We start from the raw sequence: 27,573 nt of genomic DNA, 5'->3' as shown, positions 1-27,573 counted from the left end.
CGTACTGGAAGGGTAAGACCTCCCTGCGGCGATACACCTCCTCAATCCGCGGCTCTGGGGCCGTTGATGATTCCCCGACCTTCTCCTTACCTTTATGGGAGATGGGAGCTTCAGCCGGGGGAATTGACGTCTCCCCTTCCGCCAACCTCGCCTGTAGAGGTATGGCAGTGCGTATGGAATCCTGGGAGGCCCTTCTGGCTGCACTCTCCCCATGGGAAGAAGAGTCTCTTTTTCTCTTTCTCTCCTTCCCACTCTTCTTTTTCTTCGTTTCCCTCTTCTTAGAAGGGATTACCCTCTGAGAGTCATCGGGAATATGAACTCTCTTCCTTTCCTTGAGGAGCCGAAGAGCCTCCTCTTCGCCAGGCACCTCGTCCAACCCTTTCTCTACCGTTGCCGAGTCCTACAAGAGAAAAAGTTAGAAGAAATCTCTCATAGTTCGAAAAATATATGAATTTATACCTTTGGAGGAAGAGGTAGAGGTTTTTCCGCGGGCCGTTGACTGGCCCCCTGAGCAAAATCACATAACACTGAATTTCTTCATTAGTTCTGGATTTTTTGCTCATAAGTTCTCCTTGGCTATCCCTGAAAAATCAAGAGTTAGAAACAAGTAAAGATACCATAAAAAAGAGAGGAAGAAATCCGACGACTCTTACTCCGATCGATAGCCAGGCTGATGTCGAATGCTAAGAGGAGGTTCTCATTCTCCAACTCAGATCGACCCGGTATCCAGTTGAGTTGGACGTTCATGGGTTTCCTCCCCAATTGAACGTCCATCTTCGCATACTCTATGATCACCGCATCATTGAAGGAACATTGCGGGATCCCATTATTGAAACCCGAGAGATTGGGTTTGATGTCAAAGGAGGTCTTAATATTCCAACCCCCTGAATTGTATAAATAGGCGAACTTTCCTATATCCCTTCTGATTTTCAGGGAGGTCGTGGACTATCTTCAGGCCACGACGATGTGTGGATGTTATCCAGCCACAGTCGTATGATTGAGAGTTGCATAGGCGGGCTCTAAATATATACCTAAAGGCGGTAAGTGTTGGTGGTACGGCCAAAACTTTACACAAGATCAAAAACGCCACCATAGAACCCCATGCGTTAGGGTATAATTCAGGCACTTAGACATTCAAAAAATCTAATGTTTCCCTAAAAAATGGATGAAGAGGAAACCTAAGTCCTAACTCAAAAGAAGGAAAATATACGGCTATACAGTGTGGGGGAGGAAACCTAACGGTGTCATAATTCCCCGGTGTTATAATGTTGATATCATCTTTCAAACCCCATTTTTGAGAGATGGCTTCCCGACGCTTGTCTAAATCTCTTTTGGTTTGTAAATCTATGAAGTAGTTAAGGGGTCCGCCGCTTGGGATGTAAAATGGAGGAGGAACCAGCGCTGCGTTCTCCCTTCCTGAGGACTCAGATGATCCTTCGATGTTTTCCATATCTACATACAATAACCCTTCCAGGTCAGGATTTATTTGCGGCAAGTAATTGGGGAAGAAAGCAACGCTCACTTCCCAAGGAGCAGTTTTCATTATCTTCGGAGGGTATATGAGGGATACAGATTACTCATCCCCGACCTTTATTGATTCATACTGAGGGGTGATTCTCACCGAACTACTATCGTTCGAATCATTCATTAGCAACCCCTCTTTATTAAAACTTCTACATGCTACCAAAGGAATTTCCTTCGGGTTAGCAGGGTTAATGTCCAAGTTAGCTATTGTCTCATGAGTAGACGTGACATCCATATTAACGATAGTCATAAAATAGTAGGCGAAACTTGTAAAGGATAATGGCTAAATTCATAAAACTAATTCAAAACATTAAACATTCAAGAACATAAAGAACAGTAAGAACATGAAGAATAATTTGAAGAAATTCAAGAATTTGAAGAAAGATTTGAATACCTTGAAGAAATTTTGAAGATTTGTCAGAAATTTGATGAAGTTCTGTCAGAATCCTTGAAGACTTTCGAGAGATTTGTCAGAATTTCGAAGGAGGGTTGAAGGTTGTCAAAGCGTTTCTCTCTACTTTCTCTTTCTAGTGATTTGAAGAAATGAGGGAGTTAATGAAGGTTAGGTGAGAGGGAACAGTTCCAACAACCCTATTTATTGCCGCAATAAATGCTCAACCTCGAACTTAAACACCCCTTGAACGAGAACTAAAACCGGGAAGTCGACAAGTCGGACCCCCAATGAGAGGGCAAACGTTGAAGATTTGTCTAAGTGTTCTTATCCATGTCCGCGAAGTCGACTAGTTGGACCCTCAATGAAGGGGAAATATGGGAAGAAATTCTAAGTACCAGCTCTTGATATTATCCGGGGAGTCGATAAGTCGGACACCCAAGGTGGGAGAGAATGTCGACAAAATCTCTAAGCTATTAAATTTTCTCCTGAAGCCGTAGGGTCGATAAGTCGGACCTTGAATCACACCCCTAGATAAACAGAAATTATTCGAGTATAAAGGATGTCCGTATGGTCGAAAAGTCGGACTCCTAGGGGCCCCCAGTTATGGAACAAAAATTATAAGTGTAGGAAAATTGTCCTATTTTCTGTATAATCAAAGACACGGACCTATGTGATCATTCCGCGTCCTGGAGGAACAAGGGGCGTGTTAGAACGAAGAAAATGGTTCCAAGTTTTTTTGTCTTCCGCAACGTCGATAAGTCGGACTCCTCTAAGAACCTCAGTGAAGAATTAAAAAATCTAAGTATAAATTTAAGCCGCGTCCTCAACACAAGTGATTTATTGTCCGGCGAGTCAGCACATTCATGCCGTGGTATGATACCTTCCCAAGATTCCACGGCTTATAACACGACAACAAGAAGGATGATAGAACAAAACCAATATCTTGTCCGTGAGGTCTATAAGTCGGACCCACTTTGATGGTATTCTCGTTCAAAAATATTCCAAGTCCCTAAAGTCCTGCGACTTCAGATTAAAAAATAATAATAAAAAGTAGATTATGGTGATTTCATCCGTGCGGTAGAGAAGTTGGACCCCCTTGGGGGCATTAATGAAGCGTGAACCAGGATCCAGCCTCCGCGACTATATTTCTGCTGCTAAATAATATAGATAGATAGGGATATTCCGCGGCATGCTTCAAGCCGCGGCTTGACTGACGTTATTTATTTTGGAGCATCTCATGCGGTTATTTTGAAAAGGCCATAACTTTTTCGTTACAACTCAGAATTCGACATGTGAACAATCGATTTGAAGCTTACGAGCCCAATTTTCGGAATCCGTCTAAAGATCTGCCAAATGATGCTTAATGTTTCCGCACAAAGAAAGATATTTCAAGTCGTTGGGGCTCCCTTTTTTCATATCATCCTTTATGCGTGGGGCTAAATGTCATGGTATCACTTATCTACTTTATTTATTTATTTAAATCATTAATGTTGTATTACCTTAATAACCTTTGACCTTTTGGATTGACCTTGACTTTTAGTCAACGGGCTTTTCCTGAATTTTCCCATCTCCTTAGTTGGCCCATAAGCAAGTGACCCACGAAATACCCTAACTCCCAGCAAAGTAACCTCCAGATTGACCCAACTTCCCATCCATCCCACAATGCATGGTTCTCCTTCTTCCAAGGCTGATAACTGCCTATTAGCCCTATGATAATCCACCTCTTCTCAGAAATAACTTCCTTCCTCCCCACTATAAATAGAGGCCAACATCAGAAAGGAAGGGATCATCTAGGAATAACCCCCTTAATATCCTTATTTATACTCCATTTCATTAAGCCTACCAAGACATAAGCAATATCAACCTCGATATCTTAATCCTTGCATTCAGTTTATAATCATTCATTCAATTATCTCATATCACCGTTCTATCTTGAGCGTCGGAGGGGTTTTCCGGGAGAACACCCCCCGGACAAGGCTAACACGTTGTGCTGCAGGAATTCAGGTCACTTCCTTCCACGAATCGCCGTCCTGATAACGCTTCCACTTACAGCATTTTAAGTGTTTTCCACTTCCTCGTTTCATTACCGAAACAATAGGCATAATATTTCAATTCTATAGTTTTGGAATTTCTAAGTAATTTTTCTTTTTCTATCGGTTATTAAACTTGTTCAAACCAGATAATAATATATTTTGTTTATTTTAAGAAAATGGGTTTGTTAATGATTTTAATTTATAGAGATGGTGAAAAGTGTGTAGTTTTGTATGGTGGATGGTTCTTTTGTTAATAGGACTTGATAGTTTAGTTTCACTATCATCAATTTGTTTTATCTTTTAGGTTAATAATAAACCAACCTTTGCTTGATCCGCGAAAATAAACCCACTTATTAATTTTTTTAAATAAACCCACCTATTAGGTATATTTGCTAAAAATAAACTGATCTATTATTTATAACAATCTTCAAAGCGTTTGGCAAGTCAAGAATTATGAATAAACAATAGTTGATTTATTTCTTTACAATTTTCCCTATCTTTTATGCATATTGCATATATTGAGTTTGAAAATAGTTGTATTGAGAACAATTAGAAAGATGGATATTACATATTCAAAGGAAAGTATTTTAAAGGTTTCATTCATAGTATATATTTTTCATTTATTTGTTAGTAACATATTAATCCAGACCATTTATCTTCTAGAAGTTTCTTTGATATTATAGTATTTTATTTATTTTCTAACTCGGCGGATGAACGGAAGAAAACTAAATGATCTTTTATATTGACAAGTATGTTTGTCGAAGGGTATAAGTCTGATGAATTTAGTCAATTGTCTTCACAACTAGATTCCTTTTTATCAGAAGTCACTGAAATGAGTAAATTGACTAGCTTTTCAAAGTAGTGCATAAACTTGAAAAGAGAGTAAAGAAAAAAGAAATGCATTAAATGTTGACTTTTGTTGTTGTTATAATTTTATATATATATATATATATATATATATATATATATATATATATATATGTTTGAAATATGTAAAATTTATAGTTGGATTATAAATCCGTGCTTAATTAAGATTGCGTTTGTAATTAGCTTTGGGATTCTGTGTAAAATTTTAAATACAATGTGTTTTGGCTGTTAAGAGAACAACCAACACTCTCAACTGTGGTGATGAGAATGTCTTTTAAGGTTCACAGTAGATATGAACTACCGGGAAGGTCTGAGTCGCTTTCCTGGCTGTTTGACTATGTTCTACTGCACAAAGTAGCAAACGAGGGCCGAAGAGGGGTCTTCCTTCGATGATTAAGTTAGTAAGGGTCTTGAGAAGATTGCTGTTAAAACTCAAGAGAATATATTTGTATGGGTTTTAGTGTAAAAAGATACATTACCCTTGGTGATGCATGGCATCGTGTATTTATAGTAATGGGCCTTAAGAGAGGATCCCAAAATCCTAATGACCGTTTTGGCTTTTACCTTGAGTGAAATATTTTTAGGGATCAGTGGACAGAGAAGTAGAATATGTCGTAATCCTATGTGTCATTTGGTGACTTGCTAATCTTTGTACCATGGACCCCACTCTCTGTCTTTTAGTATGTTTTCCTAGGTAGGGTACGAGGTAGGTGTGGTGCTTTGCCTTATACAAGTGTTGACAGCTTTTTCTGAGTACGACTGTAGTTGTCTCATGCCACATCATTATATCAGCTGCTATCATTATGTGGGATTAACCATCCTGCAGGTATTTATGTTCTTCTTTATCGTTCTGCAGGGTAAACCATCCTGTAGGTATTTGTGCTTCTTTATCGTTCTGCGGGGTAAACCATCCTGGAGGTATTTGTGCTCCTCCTTCATATTAGGGTTAGGGGTCATGTGCTCCAGCACATACAATTTACCCCTCAGGCCTGTTAGGTCATGGCAGAGGAGTCAGCAAGGCTGATTCTAGTTCATGTTCTCATGCTCTTCAGAGTTGGGGTGCCTATTTTTGTAAGTTTTTTTTTTGAAAGAAAATTTCCATTTCTTTACTCGTCTCTTATGGGATACATAATGGCACTATCCCTATACATGCCCCCTAGTCCAGGTGCTTTAGTAGTCATAATAAAGGATATGGACTATAACTGCTCGCAACTGCGTCAGGTTTGTATTTTCAGGATATTGTGCTTCAGGGTGATATTTCCAGGGTGCTGTGTATCAAGTTGATATTAACAGGATGTTTTATTTTCAGGACGATATTTGTAGGATGTTGTGTTTCAGGACGATATTTTGCAGGATGTTGTGTTTTAAGTTGCTTGGTTTTTTATAGTATTTATCTTGGGAAATGGAGCTATGGATGTGACAGCATTAAATGATGCCCCTTTTCGTAATTTAACTTGTGACGAGAATTTTTTAGCTTGTTGAGGACGCTTCGACACGCGTTTGATTGATTTTCTTCGATTGTCTGCGAGCTAAATCCTGTATCGACGCGTGGGGCCACTTGTGCTGTACTGTTTCGTTTTCCTGCCCATTTGTTTCCCTTTACTTCAATAATTTCAAATTTCTCCTAATCGTGACCGTTCATTTTCTCAACAGTTATTGTTCAGGCATTTATTGAGAAATCTATAAATATCCTCTGGTTTTCCACTTCAAAACGTTTCTCAACTCTTGAACTTCTCTTTCTTCTTTAAGTAAACTCTTTGATTTTCTGCTATTTGTGATCTCGCCATCTTTGTGTTGTTCTTCGAACGTATAGTTTTCTCGACTTTCTTAGTTTTTAGTTTTCTTGAGAATATGGCTAGGAAGAAGATGATTACTGCAACCGCTATTGACCTAACTTTTGATTTTCACTTGAACAAATCACCCGAACCGGTTCGCAACTCATTCCCTTTGGCCAATAGGGTCAGGGACCCAGACAGGGCTCCATCTAGCTGGGTATGGACTGAATGGGAGCATCTGTATTGGGATGATGCTTTTCCAACTTCGGCCTCGTTGGACTTGTCTGCTGAGGCTTCGATGACTTTTAGTTTGTTGGACGTCGATGAGTCTGAAGGCAAGTTACAGCAATCTACGCTCTCTGAGAAGATATTAGATATTATGGTTGAGGGGCGCCTTCAGTTCGTCATTGAAGATAGTTTCACCTATCTCGTGAACAAGGTTTCTGGTGCCGTTTGGGAGAGCCCGGCATGCAGGCACATCAAGTGATCATTACTATCTCCCTCTCTACCGATGTATTCATTCCTGTAAATTTATACCACTTCGTCTTTGGGTTACGCTTTCCCATGCTTTGGTTTTTGCAGAAGGTTTTATGTTTTTACCAGCTGTCTCTGAACCAGCTGATCCCTCAAGCCCTGAGGAAAATTATTTCATTCATCTGGCATTATGAATATATGGGTTACCCTCTAACCTTGGATTTATTTAGGTCCTTGTTCAAGATAGAACAAAGGGGAAACAAGCTGTATTATTCGGCTAAGGTAGTAAATGGGGCGACAGTGGTCGTCCCTGATTTGTCCGATTTAAGATATTATTTTGACAAGACTGTATGTGTGAGGGTTCCACTTATAGTTGATCACCCATACCGGTACAATCCTTCAATCTACTGGACCACCATTGTACTTCATCCTCCTTTAACCATGGATGAAGTCAGGGAGCTAACCAGCCTGGTGAGGTACGCCTTCCTCCACTTTCAAGGGTGGACAAATGAGTCCACCGGGCAGGAGTACAACCACAAGTGGCTCTATCACGAAGCTGTGTTGCGTAGGGAGCCCGTGCTGTCCTTGGTAGGAATGTCTACCTTCCTGACTTCCGGTAAGCATGATTAACCGTTGCTCACTCTTTTCTTTTGTTATCTCGATCCTTATTCATTTCGTTTTCCTGTTGTTTTCCGGCAGAATTTGGGAGTCAGGTGCATTATACCAACCTTGGTATAAACTCCCTTTGGGGAGTTTTTCAGGCCGGGTCCTCCGGAGTGCACTGGGGATGGCAAGAGAAGGTTATCCAATGACTAATAGCTCTGGGATCAGATCTCTAAGGCCCCGGCCCAGGTGGCCATGGCCGACTTTCATCTGCGGCTTTTTGATGTCTATTATCAAGATCCGCTGATGGGTAATAGGGCGGTTGCCTCCTTCGATATAGATCAGGTGGTGCCCCCTGGTAAACATCACCAGCTTTGTGGAGTGGGTAGGGTCCCCCACTTTCAAAGTGAATTTAATGATGTGCCAGCTTGGGTGCATCCAGATTTCAACCTCCTCTCTCAAGAGTTTTTAACAAAACCAGAAAGGAAGGGGTTGAGATTTGCTGCTGAAACAGCCTAAACCAGCGTAAACAATATAATAATAATATTGTCTACAAAGCACAGCGGAAGACTTATAGAAGTCCGGGCTGAATCCGACCTGTGGCTCGATAGCCACAGCAACCAATATCAGAGTATTTAAAAACTTTACAAAAATGTAATACAATTACTTACAACCCAGTTATAAACTAAATTAATACATTATATAATATCTATTTTTTATTTAAAAAGACATGATTTATCAAAATATCATTATAAGTTAACCTTCCGAAAACGATGTCCTCGCTATCGCAACACATGACACATAAATGAGCAGCACATCCATCTGCACTAAAGATGGCAACCTAAAAGTGGATCTACCCCCTGTAAGAGATAGACCCTATAAAAAAAACGGTCAACAATTGCATTGTTGAGTAATCCAAAAAACTACTACATTTGTATACAAGTCATTAATAAACATCTCCAATCAAATTCCTTGTTCACTTGGTAACCATTTATAAACATTATTTTATCCTTCTCAAAACACTTTTAAAAGACCGTTTGATATGGACATAAATGCGGCTATGAACCTTTAGTTCATAAGGAATCAAAACACGGCTATTACTTTACAAGTTAATAGCGTAAATCAAAACTCTTTTAAAAAGATCGTTTGGTATCGACATAAATACGGCTATGAACCTTTAGTTCATAACGAATCAAAACACGGCTATAACTTTACAAGTTAATAGCGTAAATCAAAATGCGGCTATTACTTTACAAGTCAATAGCGAAACAATACGGCAAATGACAAATATGATATCATTTGCAAAACAAACAAAATTTTATGTACCAAACGTATTTATTCAAAACTCTTATTAAATCAATAATTTAACAACACTTAAAACGTGGGAATATATGGACCGTCAGGAAGTAGGCTTGATCTAAATCCTGAGAACACGGGTGATCGTCATCACCGAAAATACAGTTCTTGCAAGAACGAAACGGGATCGGGGGCTCGAGACCGATCCGAATAACCATTACCTATTATCAAGCTATAGGATTTCACAATAATCCGGATATAAATATCCGTTGCCAATTCCCAAAAACGGACATTCTTCAATGTCGAACATTCAATATAAAACAAAACAATAATTCAATTGATTTTCTTTGAAATCAACAATCATACCTCATTTTCATAATACAATATTTCAAGACTCGTATTTTATAAGTTAGTAACATACAAAATATGTTTTTGTAATCTCTTTAAATGAATAAAATATTTAAAAGCTCATATATAAAAGCATATGCACATTCAAAACAATAATTTAATAAGGACCAGGAGCAAGGTCAAACAAGGTCAAAATCCACAGTTTCAAACACCAAACGATTTTGCTCAAATATCAATAGTAGTAATACCACACCTTATAAAACATAACTTGAACTTTGAAACTTGAATTAAATTTAAAAGATAGGGTAGTATTTTGCTTGTAGATTACCTTTCTACGCCATGAATAACAATCAATAATTAAAATACCAATCAATTCATATGTTCCCAAATTTATACTTGAACCAAACACTCATATTATTCAATTAAGATCCATAACCCAACAATACCAATCCATAAAGGGAAAACAATAAACCTAAGTTAATCTCAATTACTCAATAAATAACCTTAAACCTCCAATTTATTTTATACTTCCTAATCCCACATAATAAATTCCATTTTAGTACCATAACAGGACACTTGTTAGTAATTTGATCATAACTCTCTCATACGAACTCATCTTGGGGCGATTCAAGTGCCTACGTGATCGCGACTCAAATCTCTACAAATATCATGAAGACACCAGAACCCAAAAACAATCAAAACTATCCCAAAATAGCCAAAACAGAAGGTTTAGTATTGATTTTCATGACAGCTTGCGGGTATGTCACTGTTTTGAACATAACTCTCTCATACGAACTCATCTTGGGGCGATTCAAGTGCCTACGTGATCGCGACTCGAAGTTCTACAAATATCATGCAGACACCAGAACCCAAAAACAATCAAAACCATCCCCAAAATAGCCAAAACAGAATGTTCAGATTATGAACTGAAATTTCAGAATCCCAAATACTCAATTTGATACTAGAAATCAAATAACCCAAATAACCAATACTAATCAACACTAGCAAAAACCCAATTACTAATTAAACTCATATACTCTAATTAAATTCAAGTTGATACCCAAATTGAATCCACATACCAAACTACCTTAAAACATTCAATTAATACTTAAATAGAATAGTTTGTGGATTACCTCAATCACCATTGAAGGAAGAGGAAGGAGTTGGTGTGGTGGTGTGGTGACACAGGCGCAGCCCAAAGGAGCCGGTGGTGATGCTGGGCGCCTACTGCCGCCGCAGAAAAACCACAACGTGGCTGCTGCTGCTTGGAAGACTCATGGCTGCTGTAGGAGAGGAAGGAGGCGTGTCCGTTGGTGGAGGGGAGAGGGTGGAGCAGTTGGTTTGGTTTGAGGAGGCGCACAAAACGTGAGGGAGAAGGAGAGTAAGGTGTACTGATTTGGTGTTGTTTGAAAATGAGGAAGTAAGGGTAATGGATGAGTATAAGGGTTTACAATTAAGGAGTTAACGTAATGAGTCATAAATTATGTGGCGAAATTACGGTGACTCAACTTCATATTCATACTCACGAAAATATGAGATGGGTAATACACCCATATTTTTCGTCGTATAATTTATTTTTCAATACTTTATTTAAATTTATTTTTATAAAGATAAGATAGTAATCAATTAATAAAATATAATCAAAATACACTTTTATCGAAGTATTCTTTATATAAATTTTATACATAAAATATACCTCTTTCTTGAAAATGTTAACAAATGAAATACTTGAGTCAAGATTATCAAAATAATAATATTATTACTCGAATTAACATACTTAATAATCCCAATCAGCTTAATCACTTATAATTAAGCTTTATTAAATGTAGTCTATTTCAGCTGCCCCTGCTATGCTGGCTCTTCCTCCACCTCCACCCAAGAAGAAGAGGAAACAGAGGGAGAACCCTCATCCTGCAGGGGCTGCGTCTCTTCCTGTTGTAGTTCCTTTTCAGGAGTGTAGGGTTAAGTAGAGGCATGACCTTGCCACAGCTACTTCTTCTAGTCCTGCTACTTCAGATAATGACATTTTTTAAGGTTTAAGTCGACCTGCTTATATTATCTTCTTTTTGTTTTCTTATTTATTTTTTCTTCTTTTCTTAGTAGTGACTAATATAACGACGATTGTGACTGAGGCCCCCGCCAAATCAGTCCCTCCGCCTGTGGGGAATAGAGGTAGCCTCCGCGGCTCAGACTGGGAGTGGGGCCCTCTCAGTTGAAGTTTTTGATTCAGGGAAGTGTATCTTCCCCAATGACGAGTTCACCAATTTTGATTCTTTCGTCAACGTTTCGGATGACGACGGCGAAGGTCTTCTATATCCAGATTTGGCTACTGCAGGTTCGTAAGATATGCCTCGGACTTGTGTTTATTTCTTTAGTTTCTATGGTGTTCAGGACCGACTCTCCTTTCTGGGTATGGTTACACAGTTCTTATTACAGTGGGTGAGCCTGCTGCTAAGCTGGGGGAGGCTATGGCAGAGGATGTGGCTCCTAGGGTCATCACTTTTGAAGTTGCAGTGATTCCCCCTGCTTCTGCCCCCGTCCCTCCTGTTGCTCCTGCCCTTTCTCCTGCTCGGATCACTCGCAAGAGAAGCAAGGGCAAGGGCAAGTCTTCGACTTTGGCGGAGCAGAGGTCTCCTTCACTTCCTTGTCCTCTTCCTTCAGTTACATGATTGAATCTTAATCAACCAGTATTTCCCCGTGAGTAGTTACTTTTTCTTATGCTGATGTTTATATATTTTTTTTCTTTTTAGAGAGGATGTATCTGGACTCAAGGCGGGATATAGGCACTTCATCAGTGGCTAAGCCTATCACTAACGAGGAAATTGCCTTTCTCTTGAGGTCCAATCCTCCTGAAGAAGAGGCTTACGAGCCAATGGGGCTCCTTGTGACTGATGGGGAGGAGGTGACGATGGCCCCCTCCCTTAACCAAATAGAAAATGTCATAAAACACGTATCTTTCTTACCCTTAGCTATTTTTTGTCTCCTGTTTCGACGTCTGTTTTTAATTGAGGTTTATTTTGTTTTGCAGACTCTTCGGAGTCACTTTATTCGAGTAGGTACAGCCGTTCAAGCTGAACGGTTGCGCCTTCTTAAAAAGCTCAATGAGTCCAGGATCAAGAACCTTCAGACTCAGGCTGCCCTCCAGCTCAGGCAAACTCAATACCAGGACTTAAAGTCCAGGTTTCCTTCAGTCGTTGAGGAGGCTGAAGAGCTAAAGAGGAGGCTTTCTAAGGCAGTAGCCCCTCTTGAACTTATACAGAAGATTCAAGATCTTGAGGTTCAGGCTGCTGCCAAGGACGAAGCTCTGGTGAAGCTGGGCGCTGCGAAGGATGAAACTTATGCCAAATTAAGCGTTGAGTTGGAGGCAATGCACGCTGCTCACCTTAAGAACGCTGCTTTGTTGAAAGAAGCTCTAAAAGAGAGAGAGAGAGAGAGAGTGCAGCAGGTGAGCAGGTGTGATCATTTTGAAGAGACCTGCTCCCAACTCAGGCTGGAGGTGAGCCAGCAAAAGGGGAAGTATGAGGTTGAGCTTGCGGGTCTCAGGGCTGAGGTCTAGCACTTGAGAGAGCAAATGTCTACCTGCAAATGGGAACAGGCTGCCGCAGAATCTCAGCTCTTAACCTTGCAGAAGCAGCTTCAGGAGTTTTCTTTTTCCCTGTCAGCCAAAGCTAAAGAGGCAGATGATCTTAAACATCAAGTGGCTGACCTTGAGTCTCAGTTAGAAGCAAAAGCTAAGACCATAGCTGGGCTCGAGGATCAGCTTGCATACCAGCTAAAGGCTGTTCAGGACCCGGTGAAGACTATTGGGTCTCCCCCTCCTGTGAATGGGACTTTTTCAACATTCCCATCTTGTGTCCGAGCTTCAACTTCCTTATTCAAAGATGCTCTTGTTAGGGCAGATACAGCTGAGAAGAGGGTTGCTGATTTAGAGGAGCAATGTAGGGGGTAACAGTCGCGTCATTTTGAAGTGGAGAAGCATCTTCAGGTATCCGAGCTCCAGGTCAACGAATACATTCTTCGTACTAAAAGTCTACAGCTAGACCTGGAGAGTACTAGGGAGGAACTTGCTACAGCTCGATCTGCTCTTGAGCTTGCTCATAAAAATCATAAGGAGCAGATCGTTAAGGTTTCCTCTTACTATCAGAAAGACGCAACTGTCGAAGCTAGGGTCATGATGCTCAACGCCTGTTTTATCCAATATCCTGACTTTGATTGGAGCGCTGTAAGGTGACATCTACAGGCCCCCAAAATCGAGCATAATGTCAATCAGTTAAGGAAGAGTGACCCTCTTCTCTAAACTCCAGGAGGAGAGTCCCCTTCTCAGAAGCCTGCCTCTACAAGTCCTGCTTCTACTACTCCTTGTAAGTGACTTGCCTCCAGTTGTTTCAGCGTTTAGCTTCGTCATTTTTTGTATTCTTTGTATTTTTGTATTCTTTGATCTGGCTGTATACATCCATTCTTTGTAGGTTTGTATACTTGAACATTACAACTTGTAATTTTGTATACTATAACTTGTAAACTTGTAGGAAATTTTTGTAAACTTGTACATTGCAACTTGTAAATTTGTATACTGTAACTTTTGTGAAATGATAAGTTGATTTCTACCTTCTATTCTTCGCTTTGCTGTCTAAGTTTTTATTCCTTTCTTATGCTTTTGTATTCCTGTTGAACAATCGTTATAGTGCTAGAGTATGTCTCCCTAGCTCATGTGTTTTAGGCTTTTGTCTAAGGGATATGAGCTGGTTTTGCAGCTATTTATTACTACTACCTTCCTTATTCCATACCTTTTTCTTATTTTATAAAATTATTAGTCATTTTAGGAGAGTAAGGTGTTGGGGACTATTTTTTGTCTGTTTGGGATCTGGAACATCCTCTTCAAGGTATAAAAGATCTGTCCTGAAGAGTGTTGACCCAAGGGTTACTAGCCTTTACTATTTGGATTCTAAGATATTCTCTTTAGGGTATCAAAATGACTTTTTTGTTGAGATTCTTAATCCAAGAATTGGTGAAAGCCTGTTTAGGACAAGAGTCTACCTTACCAGAGCATTAGATAGCTTTCCTGTTAGATCCATCTCCTAAGAAGAATGAGCCAGAGTTATACTAGACTTTTGGCGTTGAACTGGTTTGATGGTAATCAGGATCCTAGTATCTCTCTTAACTGAAAAACTTTTGCTTCCATGGTTAAGGTAACAAATTTCCTTGATCAGGCTCTTCTGTTGAACGACTTCTTCGAACTATTACCTTTAGATTCTCGAGGTTGGGAGAAACCTGCAGGTAGTATAAATGTTTTCAGTATAGTTATATACACAGTCAACTTGATTTACTAAAAGGTCAAAAAGACTATATTCATTACAAGAGAAAAATTTAGATTACCGCGAAACTATACATAATACTTCATCAAGACTCTAGAATTCCAATTGTGCCTGAATTCGTCTTGGCCAGGCTTTTTTCATTTGTTGGCTCCATGACCCAAAACTTGAGTTACAATGTACGGACCTTCCCAAGTTTCAGAAAGTTTCCCATGATCTCGAATTTGTGCAGCTTGGGCATATTTCAGGACTAGATCTCCCACTTGAAAGTTTCTTTCTCACCTTCCTATTATACAATCTTGCAACCCTGTTCTGGTAGGCTGCCATTTTTAGAGCAGCTTCTTCTCGTACTTCCTCAATGAGTTCAAGGTCCAGCAGCCTTAATTCTTGATTTTCATTTTCTTCATAGCACTGGGTACGCAGAGTTGGTACACCGATTTCAACAGGAAGTAGAGCCTCTTTGCCATGTACAAGCCTGAAAGGAGTCTGCCCTGTAGCTTCTTTGGAAGTAGTTCTGAGTGACCATAATACATCATACAGAACCTCAGACCATCTACCCTTTACCCCATCAAGTTTTTGTCTTCAGCCCATTCAGGATTTGTTTATTGGCTGTTTCAACTAGTCCGTTTCATTGAGGATTACAGACTGATGAATATGCAACATTAATCTTGAAGTCATTGAGATATTCCTTTGAGGTATTACAATCAAATTGCTTTCCATTGTCCATCGTCAGGACAATAAGTAACCCAAATCTAGTGATGATGTGCTTCCATATAAACTTTTTAGCCTTCCTGGAGGTAATTGTAGCGAGAGACCCTGCTTCTACCCACTTGGTAAAGTAATTCACACCCAATATAAGGAATTTGACCCATTCTAGGGCCACAGGGAATGGCCCTAATAGGTCCAAGCCCTATTGGGCAAAAGGAATTGGGTTGTGGATGAATTTTAGCTCATTAGAAGGTGTGTTGATGCTAGGACTAAATTTCTGGCATTTTTTGCATTTTTCAACTACATTCTTCGCGTCTGAGAGGGCGTTTGGCAAGTAGTATGCTGCCCTGAACGCTCTGTGCGCCAGAGACTTTGCCCCTTGGTGATGACCACAGACCCCCTCGTGGATCTCTCTTAGAATGTACTCAGCTTCTTTAGGGGTAACACACTTCAGCAGAAGACCACTCTTAGTTACTTTATACAGCTCATTGTTGACGATTATGAACTGGGGTGCCAGGGTTTTTATCTTCTTGGCCCTGGTAGGATCTATTGGTAGCTCACCCTGTTCTTTATACTTCAACATCTCTTCAATCCATGGGGAAAGATTCAATTTGTTGATTGTGAAGACTGATGTTACATTTTCATGGATTGCACTTTGTTGTTTTACTTCCAACAGAACAAATCTTTTCATTTCATGTTGCCTGGCGCTTCCTAATTTGGAAAGGGCGTCGGCCTGTTCATTCTGTGATCTGGGGAGTCTCTCTACTTCGAAGCCTTTGAAGTGTGCAATTAGGCATTTGATCTTTGGTAAATATTTCTGCATTGAAGGTTCTCTAGCCTCCTATTCCCCCAGGATCTGGTTTACTACCAATTGAGAATCCATCCTCAGTTTTACATGTTTTGCTTCCAAGGCTCTGTAGAGTTACAGGCCTGCAATAGCTACTTCATACTCTGCTTCATTGATTTTAGCTCTGAATTGGAATTTTAGAGGATACTCTATGGTTTTTCCTTTAGGAGATATTAAAATAGCTCATAGCTCCTGCCCCCACATTTCTGGAAGAGCCATCTGTGAGCAGCTGCCAGATAGGAGCATCTTTTTTCAACTCAGGGTTGTGCATGCATTCTGGAAATATGTCAGCCAAGGCTTGTCCTTTGATAGCAGTCCTTACTTGATACTTGATCCTCTACCCGTTCAGTTCAATGGCCCACTTGGCTAGTCTCCCAGACCTCTCTATCTTGTTTAGGGATTTTTCTAGTGGTAGATCTGTTAATACAATTACATGATGGGCATCAAAATAAGGCTTGAGTTTCCTTGCTGCTACCAAGACGACATAAGTTGTCTTCTCGATCAGGGAATATCGGGTTACTGCATCTACTAGGATCCTGCTTACGAAATAGATTGGCTGCTGCACATTTCCTTCCTCCCTAACTATCGTTGCGCTTACAGTGGTTTGACTAGCAGCAGCATACAGATACAAAGTTTCCCCTGTGACAGGCCTTGCCAGGGTGGGCAGGCTATGCAGGTCGTTTTTCAGTACTTGGAAAGCTTTTTTCTATTCATCTTCCCAAAAGAAATTCTTATTTCCGCGGAGCACCTTAAAAAACGACAAATATTTTTCTGTTGACTTGGCTATGAATCTGGAAAGAGCCGCCATTCTCCCAGTGAGCCTCATTACATCTTTCTTGGATTTCGATTCCGCCAAGTTCAGAACCGCTTGTACCTTGCCCGAGTTTGCATCTATACCTCTTTGAGACACCATGAATCCTAAGAACTTTCCAGCCCTGATTCCAAATACACATTTCTTAGGATTCAATCTCATATTGTGCCTTCTCATGTTCTCAAAGGTCTTTTTGAGATTAGGGATAAGATTTTCTTCCTTCTTGCTCTTGACAATTGAATCGTCCGCGTACACTTCTAAATTTCTTCCCTTCTGGCTGGCGAATATCTGGATCATTAGCCGCTGGTATGTTGCACCTGCGTTCTTTAAGCCAAATGGCATCATTTTATAGTTGTAGACTCATGCTGTGCAAATGAACGCAATTTTTTCTTTATCAGAAGGGTCCATGAAGATCTGATGGTACCCTGAGAAAGCATTCATGCAACAGAGCAGAGCATGTCCTGCAGTAGAATCTACTAGCTGGTCGATTCTAGGTAAAGGATAGAAATCTTTACGACATGCCTTGTTCAGGTTGGTGAATTCAATGCACATCCTCCACCCTCCTGTTGCCTTTGATACCAACACGAGGTTGGCCAGCCATTCAGGATATTGGCAGGGCTCGATGAACCCTGCCTCTAGGAGTTTCTGTACTTCCTCTTCGCTGCTTTTTCTGTTTCAGGAGCCATGTTCCTCTTTTTCTGTTTTACTGGTTTTGACCCTCTAATCACGTTTCGTTTATGAGTGATGGTGGTAGGGTCAATACCAGGCATATTCGCTGCAAACCATGCAAAGAGGTCAGCATTTTCCTTCATCAGGCTTACTAATTCAGCCTTGATTATTGGTGATAAGGTCCTTCCAACCTTGATCATTTTGTCTGTCCCTTCAATGAGGGGTATATCTTCCAGTTCTGTCTCCTCGGGTTTTAAAGTCCTGGAAAGTATTTTATTTCCTGCTTCGTTATTATACAAGGGTCTAGGGTTTATCTCTGTTGCCCACCTTTTCTCTGAGAGTTAGGACCGTGCCCGGATCCCTCACTACTTCTTCTATACACACTCTCTTATTCTTCTCCTCTTTTCTTTCTTCTTCTCTTCTGGGTTACTATTTGGGGGTCTTGACAGCTTTAATCATATTGCAGGTTCTGGCCATCTACTGACAGCCTCTGGCTCTCCCCACCTTTCCATTTTCTCCTATAAACAGGAGTGTTTGATGGAAAGAGGAAGGGATGCCTGTGATGTCTCCTAAGAACTTCCTGCCTAGGATGCAGTTATATCTTGTTGGGGCGTCAATGATGTAGAACTCCTGTGGACAAGTGACAGTGATTCCTTTCTTGTCCTGAATGGTTATAGGCAAGGTGACTTTCCCTTCGGATCTTATTGATTCCCCTGAGAAACCAACTATAGGAGTTGTTGCTCTTACCAAGTGTTGTCCTTCAGCATCCATTCTGTCCTAGCAGCTTTTGTATATCACATTCACTTCTACCCCTTTGTCTAACAGGACTCTATATGCAGGCTGCTCTGCTATTTCTAATAACATGACTAAGGATTAGAGTGGTGTAAAAATTATGTCAGGAAAATATGGTGTTTCTGCTTCTTCGTGGATTTCAAAAATCTTGGTTGTGGGTTGAGTTACAGCCTTCAAATGTGCTTCTCCATCTGCTATGCCCCCGGATTTTTTGAAGATCACAAAGATTGGGGCTTTCATTTGCTTCTTGGCTTCTCCTTCGTCCTGGCTTGGACCTGGATTCCTCTTATTTTAAGCTTTAGTTTTGCGTTTCTGCTCGTCGTTCCACTTCACATAATTTTTGAAATAACCCCTCTGGATCAGGTCCTCCAGATTATTTTTCAGGGTCATGCAGGATTCAATGGAGTGTCCTGGACTTCCATAGAAGTCACAAAACTGGTTCAAGTTGTTTCCTAACCTGCGGAGCGATGGGGGCCTTTCCCATAACTTAGAGTTCTTGTGAAGATGGAAGATTTGTGCCCTAGGAGCATTTAGGGGTGTGAATTGAGCAAAGTTTTGGAGTGCAGGTCTTCTGGCCTCATCCCTGTGGTTTTTCCTTTCGTCAGCACCTTTTCCCCTGCTCCTTCTATCCTGATCGTTTGGGGAACGAACAGGGTATGACTCTTTATTGTAACCGTTGTTGTTGTTGTTATTACTATGACTTTTCTTCTCATGCCTTTCTCCTCTAAGACTAGCAGCGATGAATCTGAAATTTTCTGAGCTAGTGAACCTCTCTGCTCTTCTCTAACGTCGTCCATACTATGGATGTTGATCCATCCATCATCTTCCTTGAAACTTCTGCTATCTGATCTGTCATCATTCAATCCTGACATGAAGGCCAGGAGAATGATGGAATTTTCAGGTTTGATGACTGTCAAACATTCTGTGTTGAATCGTGCTATGTATTCATTGAGGGATTTCTCTCTTCTCTGCTCGCATTTCATCATCTCAATGGATTGCCTAGGTCGCCTAACAAACGGTGCGTATTGACTCATAAATTTCGCTGTCAAGTCATCAAAACTAGTGACAGAACCTTCAGGGAGGCACTGAAACCAACTTTGACCAGCCCTGTCATGGTTAGGGCAAAATTCTTACACCAGGAAGCATCATTGTGAGCTCCAAGAGACATAGTCCCTGATAGGCGTTGAGATGTTCTGTGGGGTCTGTGCTCCCATCGTATCTGACGTATCCAGGTAGTTTTACCCGGTTGACAGGCATGCTCACTATTTCAAGGGAGAATGGTGAAGTGTTTGGCATCCTGATCTTTTGGGCAGGAGAGGACGTTACCGCTTTTTTGCCCTTTTTCTGCCTGATTAACTCTGTCTGCGAATCTTCCCTTCCCTCATGAACTGCCTTCTCTTCATCGTTCTTTTTCTGCCTGACCTGGCCTTTAGTGAGGTTTCTCTCATGTCTGATCGCTTCTTTTTCTTCCTTACTTTCATGCCCCTCAGACCAAGAGGTCTGAGTGTGACATGGCATCCTGATTCTTTGTTCAGGGTCTTCTTCGATAATTTCTTTTTATGGGCCCAACCTTTCCCTAACGTTAGAGCTTTTGGGACCTAGCCTACTCTGCATTCCTCTCTTCCGCCCTAAGGATGCGGCTGATTCCACTGGTGTGTAGCTTTTTAGGCTACTTTGGGCTTCCTATTCTGGGACTAAACTTATTTTTGTATGGCTTTTGTTTTGAGCATGAGAATCAGTAATATGTTGTCGAGAGCCTAATCTTTGTTTTGCGGTGACAATCCTGGGTCCTACTTTGTGTTTCACACTGCAAGTTTTGTGCCTTGCTTCTCCATGTTTAGCAGCATAGGTCGTTTCTTTGTCTTATCCTCCTCGTAAAGAGGATAAGGAATAGGGTTACTCACAACATCATGCTTTGGTGGTGGAGTTACTGCTGGGTTGCTCCTTGCAGCAATGTTTGCTTGCATAAGTCCATGTGCAAGCGTCGCTATTTCTTCGGATGTCAGTCCTCCACTATGAGGAGTGGCAAATCCTAGCCTAACGGGGGGTGTTTTTGCCACAGAGTGTAACAATCGAGAAATTTAATATTTTACAATTGAAGAATTTAAAATAAATATTCGAACGAGGATTAATTTGGGTTGAGTGAATATATAATTTGTGGGTAGAATAACGGAGAATCAAATTGGGCTCAAATATGGCCACATTTAATTCTATTAATTTCTTTATTTTATTTTATTTTATTTTATTTTATTTCTTTCTATATTCCTAATGCCCTAAACCATGAATCGGTTTTTTTTCTTCCCGTTTGCATTTTCCCCAAATCCTAATTTCATTTAACAAAACTGAAATAAAAAATTTGCTCTTGTTCCATTTTAAGCCATTCGAAATCCCTTGCCTTCTATTCCTCTGAATTTTGCAGTCTTCTCCCTCAAAATAACTCTGAGAATTCGAGTATAGAACAATGGCTTTTCGTGCTTTCTTTCCTTGCCATTTTGACATGAAACTTTCGAAATTATCAACAATGGTGCCTTGTTCTAATTGCTTTCGCCTTCTTGCCTGATTCTAGAACAAACAAACATAATTTTTCCTTCTCATTCCTTTGAATTTCGATAGCAAGTAGTAGTGATCTTCTTTCATATTTTTTTAAAAAAAACTGACGAAAGACAGCAGCCTTGATTCTACCTAAATTCATTTTTTTTCTTTCTTTCTTGTTATTTTATTATTTTTAATTGGTAATTCCTTGTACCCATGGAACAAAATCTGCACCTCTGTTTTCCTCTGATTGCATCGTTCAAAATACAAATAACTTGCCTTCTTATTCGAAACATGAAGTGAGATAACAAGAACATCTTGGTTTACTTCTGTAACTTTTACCTTCTTAAATCCTTATGTAATTGTAAATTTTTATGTATACATTCTCTTTGCTCCATTATATCTTAATTTCTATTTCAACGCATTCTTTCCGAATTCATTAAAAATGATCAATTATTGATTCAAGATTTATTTAATATAATTGTTTTGGCCATTTAATTGGACTAACTGACCATTAGTAGCAAATTATTGGATCTTGGGATAAGTTCTTGAATCTTAATGGTTAGTATGAAATTATTAATTTTACGGGTCTTGTTGAGAAATATTTGAAAGTAATAAAATATTGGATAATTGGTGTTCTTGATTTAATTATGTGAGTCTTGGTCAAGCTACAGTCGTAGGAGGAGATGTAATAAGTTATATGTTAGTATAGTTACATTGAACACACGCTGGTGACGTTATGATATTGTCATGCTTCAGGATACGACTACGTCGATAAGCCCCTGCCCTTCTAGTCAACTGCAGCGAAACGGTCTCAACTTCTCAAAGCGACATTGTCGGCGAGTAGTAGTAGTCCCTTAAAGGGTCTGGCCAAACTACATTCTTGAAAATAAAATTTTTACTAAAGTTCTTTTGAAATTGGCAATTGTTGAGACAAATGTTGTTGTGAATGCTTATGTTGATATTATGATATGGTCAATGGATCGGGCTTGCGAGTTGGTCATTGATGGAATTGAGGAAAACTGTTCCCTGCTCCCTATTTTTGAAGCGAGTTGTCATTCAGATATTGACTAGCTTCACCCGAGAGCGACATAGCCATAGAACTAGGAGGCACCTCTTAAATTAGACTTCCTGTGCGCATATAGATCTAGGAAACTGATGTTGCTTTTAAACCTTTGCTTTGAATTGCTGTGTTTTATTGTTTTGGATTGTTATTTCTCATTCAGTTAAATCTGATCCTCTATTGTTTCCAACTTTTAGTTTGATTACAGATCAGAACCGGTCGGGAATGATAGGTTAGCAGTATTGATTAAAGTTCCAAGGATGTCATATTGAGCTGAGCATGTGGGAATTTTGTAGCTTTGTTTTAGGTTCTTTTTTTGATAAATGTATATTAGGCTTGGTTGTTCTGGTTATATTGCACTTAAAGTGATCTGCATGTTTACCTTGTGTTTTAATTAAATGTTTTGTTTGAGAATTAGCCGAGTTAGTTACGTTAAAGAGCTAATGACCCCTTTGCTTAAGTTTTGGAAGTGTGATTTAAGTTTCTTGGGAAATGAACCCCGTGATAACTCTGTTTACTCAGTCAACGGTAAGTCGGGATGTTACACAGAGGGTGTTGCTTTATCATCTTTTGATTCTTCAGCACCCATAACAACAAGTGGGTTATGAGTGGGGATTTTGTTCCAGTTTTGCTTGTGGTAGGGGTTTAGGTCATTGACGAAACGTGGTTCCTGACTTTGTTGAGGATTTGAGGTTCCTTCAACTTCAGCTCGTCGGTGCTCGCCAAATTTGGATCAAGGTTTTGCTTTTAGTTGTTCATTTTCAAGGAAAGTTTGTGATTGGTTTGAGAGTTAAGTGAAACGTAGCTAGAAAGAACTGGGCCCTCCCTCTAGCGCCAAATTGTTCCGACTGTTGAGAGAACAATTAACACTCTCAACTGTGGTGATGAGAATCTCTTTTAAGGTTTACAGTAGATATGAACCACTGGGGAGGTTTGCGTCTCTTTCCTGGCTATTTCACTATGTTCTCCTGCACAAGGTAGTAAACGGGGGCTGGAGAGGGGTCCTCCGGCGATGAATAAGTCAGTAAGGGTCTTGAGAAGATTGTTGTTAAAGCTCAAGAGAATATATTTGTTCGGGTTTTAGTGTAAAAAGATACGTTGCCCTTGGTGATGCATGGCATCGTGTATTTATAATAGTGGGCCTTAGGAAAGGATCCCAAAACCCTAGTGGCCGTTTTGGCTTTTACCTTGAGTGGAATCTTTTTAAGGATTAGTGGAGAGAGAAGTAGAATATCTCGTAAGCCTATGTGGCATTCGGTAACTTGCTGATCTTTATACCATTGTCCCCACTCTCTGTTTTTTAGTATGTTTTTCTAGGTAGGTGTAACACCCCTGAATTTCCAACCCCTTAAACGAAACCAGAATCGTGAAGGAATGGAGGAAATTCGGGTGTTACATAAAAAGAAAAGAGAAAATAATTAAAATAAACGCTAAAGATTAATTGAAAAGGTGAGTAGATGGAAATTTCGGCAGCATCTCAGTTAAAACTGAGGGTGTGACAAGGATATATAAATGATTGACATAACTAAACTAATCTAAGGCTTTTAATGCCTTTCAAAAATATGTCACGACGGAATGAATCACCGTCGGCTTCTCCAATCATCAACTCTAACGAGGATCGTGGTTCCAGTGTTAACGCATCAATCTGACAGATACTAAAAGAGTATTCTTACTACTATACATGCAAAAGCTACGCAGCAGAACTATGGATCATACAAGGAGTCACATGGCTCCATACAAAAAAAATTATACAATCCCAAAAGAAACTTTACAGGTAATATAGAAGCTATAAGCATTAGGTAATTTGTACACAATTGTTATGACCGTACTCCGCTCTTTCCCCCAAGGAAAAGCAAAAAAAGCTCCTATACCTGTTATGTCAAGCTATGATCCTCCTGCTGCTCAACATAATGACCATAGTCAGATGTGTCATAGCAGAAACATCATAGAGAGTCATGAACAAACAACAACAAACACATACACGTCAGTAATTAATGAACTTATAACAATTAGAGTCACTGAACAAAACTATAGACAACGATATAGTATGGCAATAACGAGTCTACTCATCTGTTTAAACACCTCCATTTACTCATAATTTCTCTTTCAAACTACTAATCTCTCGAAGTATATTCAAAGTTAGTGGATCTTTTCTCTGTTCATGGCACAGTGACACGGCCAAGGGCGTTATCGGCCACCCAACGCGCATGGCAAAGTATGAGCTCATGCCCCCTCCAACTGACCTTCTCGGGTCCTACCTTCAGGAAAACTAACACACTGGGGTACTAAACCAGTGAAGAGGCCACCATATTGGGGTTTGCAAGGCCCGCATGGTAACACCTCGGTCAAGGGGCGGTATCGGCCACCCGACGCCCAATGACCCAAGCATGCTCATACCCCCCTTACGGTGGTCCCGTCGGACCTCACCTAGGGGACTACTAAATCAACCATACATAATCCAGTTGAGTCACGCCAACTAATCATAAATCAATGCTCAATAAGTAGGGAATCACTCCGATACCACACACAACCATGGTGCGTTCTCTACTATTTAGAAATTTGTTCTCATAGTCTCCTAATGCTTTCATTCTACTTGCCTATATCACTATTATGACTATTCACTAACATGTTTTACTTTCTGGCGTTCTATAATTCTAATGTGATGCATATAATCATGTAATATTAATAATACTTTGAAACGATGAATATAATAATTAATTACTACGTGTACGTACCTGCAAGCGTCACTGCACGACCAAAGTTACAAAAATCACCCAACTAAGGTTCTGCTTTCCTCTTATGAACTGGGGACCTATACAAGTTAGGAATAGAACTAATAAGTTCCCTTAACTAGTTTGTCCTACCAGCTAAAAGCCAAAGTGACTATTATGATCCATTCACGACAAGTTTCCAATTGCTTCTAGCACGTAAGCAACTCATTCAACACCAAACATAATCGTTAATTCAACAATAACACAAGTTTTTCCATCGACAAAGAATAAAAGGATTATGTCAACTGTTTTATTACACCAACTAACTTTGAGTTATAACGGTTCACATCATCTTAATGTAAAATGACGATTCACACTTAATGTTGATGTAGTGCTAATATGACAACAAGGATGAATCTTAAAGTTATCACATCGTAATATCATTTATTATATTCTCTAAGGTTAGAAAGAACTAAAATCAAGACATCATAACAAGTAACTTTAATAATTCTCAACAGTTGACACTAGGTTCATAGCCTTACTAATATCATTTAATCATACTTTGATAACCTAACAAGAGCACTTGTAATCAACATTAATAATTTATTTTACTTCAACAAGGCCAATTAAGACTACCATGCCTAACAAAACTCCCACATTCAACACAAATAAAGTTACTCATGTACTAAGACACCATCAAAATAGCACACAACCATTATTTTCATTCATACTTCAAACTCTAAATCATAAATATGTTAAATTCATCAACCACACTCTTACCCATAAAAGATTCAATGAAAATAATACAAAGTTCAACACTTTTCATCCATATTTCAAAAACCCAATTCATAAGTACATTCAAATCATCAATCAAATTCTTACCCATAACAAGATTCAATGACAATCATACAAAATTAACTCCAAACTCATAAACTTAGTTAAAATTCTAATTAGATACTAGGAAGATTATTTAGAGTAAACTTGAGAGGCTTACAATGGGGTAATAAGAAAAGAGGGGTGAGATGAAAAGTGTTTGATGTAGTGCTGGTTGCACAGGAGGGTCAAGACACCGCGGTGGGCCTTGGTGGTAGTGCAGACAGCCGTAGCTGTTGCTGGTGGCGCCCGAAAATGCAACAGTTGCTGCTGTTTTGTAGGCGGGTGTAGCGGGGCTGCTGCTGCTGGGCTTGGTTCGCGCATGGAGGCTACGGCTGTTGCTGCTTGGTGGCTATGCGGGCTGCCAGCTGCTTCTTGGTGATTGTGGCGGCTCACAGAGGTGATGGAAGAGAAGAGGAGAGGGAAGGAAAAGGAGTGACGGCTACAAGTAAGAAATAAGGGTTTCATACTACTCCTTATTATTATTATTATAATTATAATTATTATTATTATAATTATTATTATTATTATTATTATTATTATTATTATTATTATTATTATTATTATTATTATTATTATTATTATTATTATGTTTATGTTTATTATGTTTATTATGTTTATTTATTATTTTATTTATTTTTATCTCGATTCGTTTTCTTGCGTGACCCCACCAAGAGACTTACCTTCGTGGGCTCACACATTTAAAAAAATAGTCATTTTGATTTGAATCTCTTTATTTTTGAAATCACTACTATATTTTAATATAAGTATGTATTGTTTAAATTCGTATATGAAAGAAATTTATTAAACTAATTCAAAAATAATTAAATATAATTGTAAAATCTTTAAAAACTATTAAAATATTAAATAATTATGTCATTAAAATCTCAGGGTGTTATAGTAGGGTACGAGGTAGGTGTGGTGCCTTACTCTATACAAGTGTTGACAACTTTTTCAAAGTACTACTGCAGTTGTCTCATGCCACATCATTTATATTCGTTGCTATCATTCTGCAGGATTAACCATGCTGCAGGTATTTATATTCTTCTTTATCGTTCTGCAAGGTAAACCATCCTGCAGGTATTTGTGCTTCTTTATCATTCTGCGGGATAAACCATCCTGCAGGTATTTGTGCTCCTCCTTCAAGGTCTTAGGGTTAAGGGTCATGTGCTTCAGCACATACACAATGGGTTCTATGTAATTCGAGAATTGAAGAATTGTTTGTAATGGATATTAATGTATGGTGTCATTCTATCCTCATTCAAAGTATATCTTGGGAAGGTGAGAAAGCTTTTGTTTGGAAAGACTGATAATGGATGGTGTCATTCTATGCTCAACAACAGTATAATGTTGTAAGCATAAGGGTGGCGGAGTCTCGTTTCCATCTAGAAGACTATGGCTGTTAAACTCTCAATGTTGCTCTCGTCTAAATAAACACAAAATAAAAAGAAGGTAGAAGAGTTGATGAATTTCATTACATATTTAAACACTAAATTGAACATTGCTTTCTTCAGTGTGTTTTATTAGAGGTTTCCAAATTAAAGAATATTAAAAAGGTCTTGTTTGAGATGCAAGGAGCACTACCCCCAAAGTGATGTCTTGAAAGAACTTTACAACAAATTTTTAAGCATCGATGAGTAGAGATGACAATGGATCCTAGACTTAAATCTGATACAATATTTCATGGAACAGTTAAATCCAGGTCCAATGCAAATCCATAAAAAATGACGAATTTGGGTACAGTTTTCAGAAAAGTATTTAGACTCGGATCTAGGGGTGTAAGTAATTTGGTGAAAAACTGAACACCGAACCAAACCAAATCGAATAAGTAATTTGGTTTGACTATATTTTAAATTTGGTTTGGTTTGGACTGAATTTTGATTAAATTTCGGTGTTCGGTTTGGACTCGGTCTAGGGTCCAATAAAACCGAAAAATCAAAAAAT

At 39.4% G+C, this 27,573-nt stretch overlaps 2 protein-coding genes across 2 annotated transcripts; both read right to left on the bottom strand.

Moving 5' to 3' along the window:
- Positions 1-14,495: 14,495 nt before the first annotated feature.
- Positions 14,496-16,154, bottom strand: LOC130810705 (uncharacterized). Its single transcript, XM_057676843.1, has 4 exons — positions 15,636-16,154; positions 15,270-15,533; positions 14,906-15,181; positions 14,496-14,582 (listed from the first exon to the last, which is right to left on the bottom strand). Exons 1-4 carry the CDS (start codon positions 16,152-16,154, stop codon positions 14,496-14,498), a joined length of 1,146 nt encoding a protein of 381 aa, XP_057532826.1.
- Positions 16,155-18,741: 2,587 nt separating this feature from the next.
- On the bottom strand, positions 18,742-19,968 carry LOC130810704 (uncharacterized). The gene is made up of 3 exons (XM_057676842.1): positions 19,585-19,968; positions 19,125-19,535; positions 18,742-19,080 (listed from the first exon to the last, which is right to left on the bottom strand). Exons 1-3 carry the CDS (start codon positions 19,966-19,968, stop codon positions 18,742-18,744), a joined length of 1,134 nt encoding a protein of 377 aa, XP_057532825.1.
- Positions 19,969-27,573: the final 7,605 nt, after the last annotated feature.

Source organism: Amaranthus tricolor, chromosome 4 (genome assembly GCF_026212465.1).
Source record: "Amaranthus tricolor cultivar Red isolate AtriRed21 chromosome 4, ASM2621246v1, whole genome shotgun sequence".
In the NCBI taxonomy this organism is placed as follows: domain Eukaryota; kingdom Viridiplantae; phylum Streptophyta; class Magnoliopsida; order Caryophyllales; family Amaranthaceae; genus Amaranthus; species Amaranthus tricolor.
Note: the sequence above shows the minus strand (reverse complement) of the source record. Positions and strands in the feature narration are given on the sequence as shown.

What these genes read in the sequence shown, in the direction of transcription:
- LOC130810705 (XM_057676843.1), bottom strand. Translation starts at nt 16,154, where the DNA reads ATGCAGAAATATTTACCAAAGATCAAATGCCTAATTGCACACTTCAAA. An exon ending in CCCTCTCAGACGCGAAGAAT is followed by an intron (nt 15,534 to 15,635) that starts GTAGTTGAAAAA and finishes TTTGCCCAATAG; the next exon opens with GGCTTGGACCTATTAGGGCC. An exon ending in TTAATGTTGCATATTCATCA is followed by an intron (nt 15,182 to 15,269) that starts GTCTGTAATCCT and finishes GATGGGGTAAAG; the next exon opens with GGTAGATGGTCTGAGGTTCT.
- LOC130810704 (XM_057676842.1), bottom strand. Translation starts at nt 19,968, where the DNA reads ATGCCATGTCACACTCAGACCTCTTGGTCTGAGGGGCATGAAAGTAAG. An exon ending in TCACAATGATGCTTCCTGGT is followed by an intron (nt 19,536 to 19,584) that starts GTAAGAATTTTG and finishes AGTTGGTTTCAG; the next exon opens with TGCCTCCCTGAAGGTTCTGT. An exon ending in TAATAACAACAACAACAACG is followed by an intron (nt 19,081 to 19,124) that starts GTTACAATAAAG and finishes CCAAACGATCAG; the next exon opens with GATAGAAGGAGCAGGGGAAA.